The following is a 10,651-nucleotide window of genomic DNA, read 5'->3' as shown; positions in this document are numbered from 1 at the left end:
TTAAACCCCGAAGAAGAAGAAGAAGAAGCAGCAGCTGTGTCCCAGAATTCATAGCGCGGCCCAGCGCAGTTTCCAACAATGGCGGCAGCTAGTTATGGCCTGTATTTATATAGCGCCTTACTAGTCCCTAAGGACCCCAAAGCGCTTTACATATCCAGTCATCCACCCATTCACACACAGGTGATGGCAAGCTACATTGTAGCCACAGCCACCCTGGGGCGCACTGACAGAGGCGAGGCTGCCGGACACTGGCGCCACTGGGCCCTCTGACCACCACCAGTAGTTAGTTTTAATGTTACTCTTATTATTCTTTCTGGGTCACAAAATAAACATTTAACATATTTTCAGGCGAGAATGTAGCTGTGTAAACCTCAAATATCTGCTCAGTTTATCAGGACACCACATATTTTCAAAAGCGCTCCGACGTTTTCGGAGATGTCTGTTACCCACTAGCTGTTAGCGAGCCGGGGGCTAGGCTCACTAGCGCAGTGAGAACACCGGACTCCCCGCAAATCGTTTTCAAACCCACCGCCGTCTTTCGCTACTCAGGTTAAATATATATGAGTCACTTAGATAACTTAAAATGTTATTGTTTGGCTTTTTTTTAGTATTTTATTTCCTGAGTAAATCAGTTTGTCTGAGATTAAAGTTATAGTTTTTACACAGCTGAATAAACGTCAAGCAGACAGCTGATTATCAGAAGTGTGAGATGCTCCAGAATTTACTCCGGTGTCCTGTTATATTTTAGATAGCAAGGAGTTTATTAAACTTATTATATTATCATTAGTATAATATGAAATAAATTCTATATGTGTCAAGTCGTGTGCCAACATTTGCTGTGTAGTAGAACTGAGACATTAGTCATAAAAATTTATTTGAAATAATATTAGAATTCTCAAACAGAAAAACATTAAACATAAATATATAAAATATAAGTATTTACAGAGAGACAGGAATTAAAACGAATATATAAAAATAATTATTTTACGAGAAGACAGAGAAATAAAAAACGACCAGCTGCTTCTCCAGAGGCAGGGAACGAAAGGCGCGCCGCCAACTAAAAACAAGACGGACAACACTAAACAAGGTAAGACACCCATAACGGCTGGCTATTACACCACACCGAATAACCAAGATCACCTGAACATCCACTTCATCATTTTTAACTCGTGAGCAAACGAGCGGAACACAGAAAGGTAACATCCTAGAACTTGTTTCAAACATAATAATTGGCCGCACTCTATTCCAACCGATGCACTTGGGGCTTTGTGGTACTAGTCATGGCTTCAGGAGAAAACCAGCGATAAGATCCAACACCAAAAAGCAAGAACGAAGATGCAAGCTCCAGCAGACTCGACAGGAAATCCATGCGGAACACTGGAATACGCCTCTATCTGACCGCCTCCGAAGCTTCAGTGTACCGATTCCATCCTGCCTGTTGGGCCTGTGTGTCAAAAATCTAAGTGTCAGCACAACACACCCCATAAGAAAGCTTGAATATTCATAGGGCTTTGTGTGTCTCTACACTATAGAAACTTTACTAATTACTCAACATTATGATAAATAAAAATATATATATAACCGACATAAAACAACCCACAAGCGCACATACCAGTAAGGCAATGCCCTAGGACTTTATGAATCAGTAACGCCGGTCTTCTCAATGTTATCCTACGCTTAATTAAGCTACCAGTCTACAGTCTTAAATAAGCACATGGTTTGCACCTGGCCCTGAATCGCAACTTTATATGAACCATATTCTCCTTTATGGTGTTTTAATCTGCACATCGACTCACTGCATATATACTATATCTGGACTTATTTCTTTTATGACATGTGACTGTTGTCACTATTCTCAAAACACCATTGTTAAAAATCTCAACCAGTGCAAGTCAGTAAACCAAAAAAATGCCAACAACTCTGTGAGATTAGTTACGAGTCAGCAAACCACGTTCTACAAAAAACAGATATATGCGTTCGCCATGTGTTCTTACATCAATATGCAGAAAACGTACTGGTCTGTGGGTTCTTATGTGGGCTCAACAATTCTGCCTGCCACTTGTTGTCTATATCCATAGAATGCCTCGTGATCAGCAGCCTTTTTACAACTTAACACCTCTCGACAGTTGACTTGTATCTATACGATGTGTTAGACCCTCACACTATTTAGAAGAAACACACAGTTTTAACCCCCGCATGAATCTATGATTGAAGGCCTTCATCATTTAGTGGTTGCGCCTTATGAGCCATACCTTGAAAAGTACCCAAATAATATAGACATAGTTTTAAAAAGGGTCTTTAAAATAGTGTATTTTTTCCATACGCCGAAAATGAATGCTTTTTGTGCTCGTAATTTAATCCTCGTAATTGTGACGATCCTACAAAAGAAGACCCCAGAGCTGGCATTAAATCATAACACGCAAACAGTTGCGTACGTAACACCCATTCGATAGCGCCCTCGAAATAGACAAATCATAGGCGGTAGCAAAACTGGAACAAAGGAGAACAGAGCAACGGAGGGACCGATTGGTCAATCAGGGCAAAGAACTTGCTCACCCTGCAAGCGCCCTACCTGGCGCTTGACCGGCTGCGCAGAAAAAACGAAAAAAGGCAATCATTCGCACAACAAATGCAACAGAAAATGAAAAAAACAACCACCCACAGGTCGACGAACACGCAAGACCCTGAAGAGTCTCACTCATTCCTGTGTCAAAAACAGGACAACAATAGATGGGCCCTTAACGAAATGTGGACACGAAACCAACCACCAACCCACTGCCCAGCACCAAGACACACAACTGAGCACAAAGGACCCGAGGAATTGCAGAGCTGCTACCACTAAATGAAAAGACAGAACTACTGTTCAGATTTTGAAGCATTTGACAGCGGGGACCACTAAAACCGTCCCGAGCCAATTAGCCCATTACACAACCATTCGGTCGAGACCAGAACGGCAGCTGACACATTTCCAGTTCACGCGCGTTAAAATATGATATTTTGGGGCGCGGGGGATTTTTCTTGGACACGCGTAGAGGTTGCGAATGTGCAGGCGTCAAGTTAGGGGCGTTTTGGGATTTTTTCACGCGCCCATCGCGTTCGGTGTGAACACACTGTTAGGCTTTAAGCTGCAGGAGTGAATATGCGATAACACTGCTGTTTTATATTTTCCGGTCTTTTGAAAATGCCTGTCAGTCTGTGTTCATGGATACTTTAAAACTTGTGCTAAAAAAAACTATAATGCGAGAGGAAGATCAGGTTTGCAGAGTGAGGCATCTACACAAAAAATATATAAATAAACATTTTAAAAAGTTGTAAATGATGTTTTGAATTAATAATTTATAGCTTATGTATTATTTATTTATAACAAAGTATTTTTGTAATATTTAGGAAAATTTAAACGGCAACATAATTTTTGTAAAGGTCAGTTTTTGTTTCTTGATATAAGCCTACATAGCTGTGTCCAGCAGAGGGACCTGTCACGTAGTTAGCCACAAGCTGCACTTCCAGCTCAGACCCAATTTTGTGGCTCACATGTGCCACAATGCAGCTCTCAATGAAGCGTGAAGCAGCGTGATACAAGACAAAATTAATGTACATGTTTTAAACTGTACTTGACTGCTTAGTTGATATTTTGTTGTATTGCTACTTTATTTGATTTATATTTGAGTTTATATCAATAAGAACCACCTAAGAAGATGTATTTCTGTGTTTCTGTCTAGTTTTAAAGTGTATTGGCGCACCTCAGCACTGTTAGATTCTGAATGCATCTTGAAGTAAAAACTCTGCACCTGTCGAAGCTCTCTCTATTTTGTCCCTGGTCCGGGGGACTGTTACAGTGACAACTTGGTAGCTTAGTGTGAAGGCTAGTTGCTAGCCCCCATGTCAAGTAAGTGCAGCCCGTGCCTGTCGAGCTGGGTCCGTGTGTCAGCTGTGAAAGATTTCTACACCAGTCAAGATCATCATTTCGTCGTACCTCTACTTTGAACTCTGATGGTCACTTTACTAAGGTGCAGGTATTTTGCTCAGCAAGGACTTTGCTGATATCAAGGTCAAAATATCTGCACATTAATTCAGTTACCTGCCTTAGATGTTTTGTGGTTTACAGCCTTAAAGGTATAGTGCATTGCACTAAGTCATTAGAATCCTTAAATTATATGGGTTATTCTTCTTTAAAATAACGTTGTGGTATCAGCAGTATTTACAGTTACATTTTGTCAAATATGTGAGTGCTAATCTGTTTATTTGCATGGTGTAAACATCTGATGTGAGCATTGTTTCCAAAAGTTAAAGTAACACTCACTTAAATTTAAGTCCAGATGTTATTGCATAGAGCAACATACTCATTACAGTAACGAAATGTTGAACCCTGCTGAAGAAGCCGACGACTCAGAGCAACAAGGAGTGAGATCCAGCAATCGTGAAATGCATTTAACTGAAAAGGGTAAAAGCATGCAGGAATATGAGGCAAAGAAAAATGAGAAGGCATTTAACAAAGCTTATGACACTTGGAAGATGGCAGCTAAAGAAATCAGAACAAAGTTTAAAATTTTGGCTCACCTGAAGAGCTAAATAATGGCAGTCATGACATAAGACATAAGCACGCTGTACGGCATTATGAACCCATTCTCGCAGCCAATCCATGATCCCAGACATTGTTAAACGAACAGATGCTTGTGCAGTGCTTACAACTAACATTTGTGAAGTTATTGCTAAACGACAGGAAAATATTGAAAGGGAAAGAGTACAAGTGATGTTAAACAAAGGGGAATATGGTTCTGTGTTTGGTAATACCGAAACTGAAACATCATTCCCAGATGGTTCGGTTGCATACTCAAAGGCAGATTCTACTGGCAGTCATGAGGTGGAAGCAGAAGCTGAACTTGCAGCCAAAAGCCACAGAAGAAATACTGGCACAAGAAACCAAGATCAGACAAATGGAAATTGAGTGGAAATTAAAGGAATTGGAAACAAAAGCAAGGTTGGAGGAGGAGAAAACGAAACACTATCAGTTAAAGGCAGACAGTGAAGTGAAAGTAGCAGCTGCCCTAGGAAGAGCCTTTAGTGCTCAAAATGACATTGAAAGCCATGATCTAGCATCCTGCCACAACTTAGAAAATTCCGCAAATCTCCCCAACAGCGCAACTTTTTTTTTTTGTTATCATCTATCGTCCACCTGGGCCTTACACAGAGTTTCTGCCTGATTTCTTGGACTTTTTATCTGATTTAGTTCTGAGCTCAGATAAAATAATTATTGTGGGTGATTTTAACATCCATGTAGATGCTAAAGATGACAGCCTCAACATGGCATTTAATCTGTTATTCGACTCAATTGGTTTCTCTCGAAATGTAAAAGAACCCACCCACCCCTTTAATCACACTCTAGATCTTGTTCTAACATATGGCATAGAAACTGAACATCTAACAGTGTTTCCTGAAAACCCTCTCCTGTCTGGAGAAATAGTTTGCTGCTTTATAAGAAAGCCCTCCACAAAGCCAGAACATCTTACTATTCATCACTGATTGAAGAAAATAAGAACAACCCCAGGTTTCTCTTCAGCACTGTAGCCAGGCTGATAAAAAGTCAGAGCTCTTTTGAGCCAACAATCCCTTTAACGTTAACTAGTAATGACTTCATGAACTTCTTCACAAATAAAATTTTTATCATTAGAGAAAAAATTATCAGTAATCATCCCACAGATGTAATATTATCTACAGCTACTCTTAGTACCATTGATGTTAAGTTAGACTCTTTTTCTCCAATTGATCTTTCTGAGTTAACTTCAATAATTACTTCCTCCAAGCCATCAACGTGTCTTTTAGACCCCATTCCTACAAAACTGCTCAAAGAAGTCCTGCCATTAATTAATTCTTCGATCTTAAATATGATCAACCTATCTCTAATAATCGACTATGTACCACAGGCCTTCAAGGTGGCTGTAGTTAAACCTTTACTTAAAAAGCCATCTCTAGACCCAGCAGTCTTAGCTAATTATAGGCCAATCTCCAACCTTCCTGCAGTGAAATAGGACACCCCCCCCCGGACCTTACACACACAACACGGACATCACATGGGGATACAGGTCGGAGATCGGTAGCGTTACAGAAAACAAACGCTGAAATATACACTACAATGGGAAAGTACAAGAGGAAAAAAAGAGACCTCTACTCTTGTTGGGCTCCTGGGAGGACAGCATGAGAACAGGAAACAAAAAAACTCCTCTGCACAAAAAAGCACATAAATGTCCAGAGCACAACAGTATGGAACACGTGACAAGCCACAGGGTCAGGTGGGGGGTGAAGAGTAATCCGACCCAAACACAGCAGCCATCCTGCCCAGCGCTACCATTCCACCGCGGGCTCAGACCCGCCGTGTTCCCAGGAAGGAACAAGCATCGAAGGTGCTTGGAAAGGGAGGGGGGATGAGTGTGTGCATATCAGTGTATATGTATGTGTGTGCGTGTCCAGAGTTCAGCTGAGACAGTGTCCTTCGCCCTGCTAGGCTAAGTAAACAGTCTGCCAGCCAACCCAGGTGGCCTTGCATGGAATGGGAAGAAACTGTCTAAACACAGGGTTATCAGTGTTTTTTGTTCGGCTCCAGCCTTGCAACTGCAGCTGGCACCGAAAGGGTATCCGCATGAAGTGATGGTGGTTTTTACTTTAGTGCGAACAACTCATATGAATTTTAAAGCAGTTCTACAGTCCAACACTGGTCTCTCAATCTCCCGTCGGAGAGCTGTGAGCTTCGCCATACTTGCGTTCTGTGATGTTGTCATTCTTGTGCTTACCATGGTTCCGAATAGGTAGATATCTTCAGCACTTAGGCCCACCCAAGCCCAAACTTCTCGTTGAGAAAGGGGTGTCAATTGCATTTAGGGACCAGTTGATCAAATCCATAATTCCTCTTTTAGGTTTTAGAGAACAGACTGTGAGAGAATGTTCCAGGGAAAAGTAATACAAAAAACACGAGACTAGACAAGGACATAAAAGGCTAAGCAGGGAAGCTAAGGGAGAGGAGGAGAGGAGAAAAGTGGGACCGCCTTCGTCAAGAGCAATGGCTTATTTGAAGAGTTTCAGTCAGGTTTCAGAGCTCATCACAGCACAGAAACAGCTTTAGTGAAGGTTACAAATGATCTTCTAATGGCCTCTGACAGTGGACTCATCTCTGTGCTTGTCCTGCTAGACCTTAGTGCAGCGTTTGATACTGTCGACCATAATATCCTATTAGAGCGATTAGAACATGCTGTAGGTATTACAGGTACTGTGCTGCAGTGGTTTGTATCATATCTATCTAATAGACTCCAATTTGTACATGTAAATGGAGAGTCCTTTTCACACACTAAGGTCAATTATGGAGTTCCACAGGGTTCAGTGCTAGGACCAATTCTGTTTACATTATACATGCTTCCCTTAGGCAGTATCATTAGAAGACATAGTATACATTTTCACTGCTATGCTGATGACACCCAGCTCTATCTGTCCATGAAGCCAGATAACACACACCAATTAGTTAAACTGCAGGAATGTCTTAAAGACATAAAGACTTGGATGGCCGCTAACTTTCTGCTTCTTAATTCACCTGGTCCAGTCACCAGTCACCTTTCTCACTCACTATGTGTTAATAGACCTCTCTGCATTGAATCATATCTGTTATTAACCTCTGTCTCTCTTCCACAGCATGTCTTTATCCTGTCTTCCTTCTCTCACCCCAACCTTTTTAACAGCCTACCAGTTTTTTTGTTTCTTTGTAAATATGGCCCTAAATATCAATGAGACCCTTTAAATGTTACATAATGTTATATAATTATAAAATGTTTCCTTCAGTGACATCTTTTATTCAAGATTTAGCACATGCATGTTTCCAAATTTCAGCAACATTTTGAATGCAGGGATATTTTTACAGAGTGGCTTTGTTTTCAAATGTGAAATATAAATATATCCACACTGCACATCAAACACACAACTCGCTCCCGAGAGAGTATATTTATTAACAGTGTCAGGATCTTACACTTTGAGTTTTCTTATGTCCTTGTGATTTTCTATTATGATTTGTTCTAAGTTCACTTAGTTGCCCTAGTTTAGTGTCTTAGTTTGAGTTTCTTGTATTCTCTCTAAATTTCCTGTGTTATGTTTAAGGTCCGCATCTTGGTGTCAGTGTTTTCAGTTTCGTGTCCTCTCCATCCTGTCATGTGTAAATTCCTCAGCTGTGTTCCCTGTTTGATTCCACTTCCCTCATTGTCTTCTGTGTATTTATGTCAAAGTCTCCCTCTGTTCCATGTCGCGTCGTCCCTCAGTGTTGTGTGCGTTTCCCAGTGATTTCCCTGTGCCTCCTTGTGAGTTAGTTTTAGTTCATCCCAGTGTAGTTTTGTATCGCCCTTTTCCTTCCTGTTAATAAAGTCGTGCTTTGAGTTCATGCACGTGTGGAGGAAAAACTTTTTCTCTTAGATTCTTCCTCTGATTGGCTGCTGGAGAAGTGAACAGTTGTACTTTGATCCCTTTAACCTCTCTGCTCTGTGTTGTTTCCTCTTTCAGTCCAGAGAAACATCACGGTTGAGCCCGGACAGAACGTCACTCTGCCATGTCGAGCTCCAAACAACACCTCGTCCATCTGCGTAGCAGAGTGGAGCAGGGCTGACCTCGGGACACATTATGTCCTTTTTTACAGAGAGAAGCGAATTGATCCAGACAACCAGCATCCATCCTTTGTGAACCGGGTAGATCTGCAGGATGGGGAGATCAAAGATGGAGACGTGTCTTTGATTCTGAAGCATGTGACGGCTAATGACACTGGAACGTACCATTGTCGTGTCGTTAAATGCCGTCAACGGCAGAGTCTTAATATTCCAACTCCCCCCATCAGCAGCATCCAGCTGACTGTTGTTGATCCTTCAGGTGAGTGAGTAGTGTTCAGTATGTGTGTGTGATCAGAGGTGAAGCTGCTTCCTGGTTGTTGATCAGACTTTGTAGAAAACAGCTGGGTCTACTGTACTATGAAGAAAGTTGAACTTACCCAGTATACTGTCTGTTGAAACATCTACCCAGGTTTTATCAGTTCAGCTGAGAGCGTGTTCAGAGGGGGTGTACGGGTTGGTTGATCACAAACTGGGATTTTTATCTTTCCTTGTAAAGAAAATATTGAAAATCATGCAGCGTCAGTAAACCCACTCAGAAACAGAGTGATGTTGTTTTATATGGTATTTTTTGGATGTCCAGTTTTGGTCCACTGAAGGGGCTGTTGTGGATGTCTTTTCAATGTCAAACTTTATATTCATTATAGGCTCTGCTGTAGGATATTTTCTGTGCGAAGGAATGCAGAGTTATCAGCAGACAGCTGCAAGATGGCGTGTGAACGTCATAGTACAGGCCTCAGGTCTGTGATCACATACCTGACAGCTGACACCTGTTTCTTACCTCCAGGTCTACAAGGAGGCGTCAGCAATGGAGGAAGCATGATTGCATGTGTTGGACTTATAGCTGGTCTGTTTGTTCTTGTTGGTGAGTTTTGATCCGTAGAAAACCTGCCTGGAGCTGAAATGTCTTGGAATTTTAAAAAAAATGTTTATCTTTAATTTTCCAGCTGAACTCTGAGTCAACACTGTTGTCATCCAGGATTTGAAAGATTCCCACAACTGGAAAGATTCCAATGAATGTCAAACCCACTCGTCGTCACGCTCATCAACCAGCAGGAGGTGATGTTATAATAGAAAATTCAGTGATAGCAAATTGTGTTTTAATTCAGAGAAGCAACACGTTTTGATAATATTTAGGTTAGCAGCACTGATCCTGAGTTCAAACCTGAGCAGGACCCTCCCACCAGTGCAAACAAATGTTAACTTACTGTAACTTTTAACCCTTGACCTTTATTTGTTGAACTACAAAAGTCCAGCTTGTTCATTATTCTCTGCAATGTCACGAGCCATTAAAAATCAGATGAAAAGTTTTGCAGTAACATGTGTCCTACATTTATTTTGTATTTTTTAAATGTAACATTTCATTTTTACTGTGTACTGAAAACAACAGCTGAATATAATGCATAATGCTGTGAGAAGTCTTTTTTTTGTCTGAATGTTTAATCTGATTTAGACTTTGATCTAAACCCTGGATTCATCAAAAAAAAAAGAGTACTAAGGGAAAAACACAATTACAGCTTATCATGTTTGTGTAGTGTGCTTGGCTCTAAGTCACCATTCTGACATCCATCTGTGATTAAAGACAATCCCAGGAAGCTCTTATTACAGAGTGAAGAGTACCACTGCCTAACTGGAGGGTTGTCACAGTTGGTGCATGGCTGTTATTGCACAGTGATTACCAACAGCATACACGTAAATGTAAATTTATAATACATGAGCTTATAAAGACAGACACAGGCCTGCAGTAATGAGTTATAACACATTTTTATTTATTTAAATAATACCTTCTGCTCAGAGTTCTCCTCTCTGTGTGGTTTTATTTCCTGTGATTTCAGTTTCAGTCTGTTTCAGTTAAACAGACTGAGCCCTGGTACTAACATGACTTTAAAGTTGTTACTCTGAAGATACTCTGAACTTCTTTCTGTACACAGATCTGTGTCTGTAACTGAGGTTGACCTTTGCCACCAAATCAAATCAAATCAAATCAAATCACTTTTATTGTCACATCGCATGTGCAGGCACAC

At 40.9% G+C, this 10,651-nt stretch overlaps 1 protein-coding gene across 1 annotated transcript in view; it reads left to right on the top strand.

The window, feature by feature from the left end:
* LOC102307539 (hepatitis A virus cellular receptor 2 homolog) overlaps nucleotides 1-10,423 on the top strand; it is a 10,753-nt gene extending 330 nt beyond the window's left edge. Inside the window, exons 2-4 of the mRNA XM_014330530.2 lie at nucleotides 8,530-8,889; nucleotides 9,415-9,492; nucleotides 9,575-10,423. Of these exons, the coding sequence (XP_014186016.1) occupies nucleotides 8,530-8,889; nucleotides 9,415-9,492; nucleotides 9,575-9,585 (449 nt within the window). The 3' untranslated portion in view covers nucleotides 9,586-10,423. The remainder of the gene's footprint in view (nucleotides 1-8,529; nucleotides 8,890-9,414; nucleotides 9,493-9,574) is intronic.
* Nucleotides 10,424-10,651: the final 228 nt, after the last annotated feature.

Source organism: Haplochromis burtoni, unplaced genomic scaffold (genome assembly GCF_018398535.1).
Source record: "Haplochromis burtoni strain Fernald_Lab_line unplaced genomic scaffold, NCSU_Asbu1 Contig_850, whole genome shotgun sequence".
In the NCBI taxonomy this organism is placed as follows: Eukaryota; Metazoa; Chordata; class Actinopteri; order Cichliformes; family Cichlidae; genus Haplochromis; species Haplochromis burtoni.
This window is presented reverse-complemented; position numbering and strand designations above follow the sequence as displayed.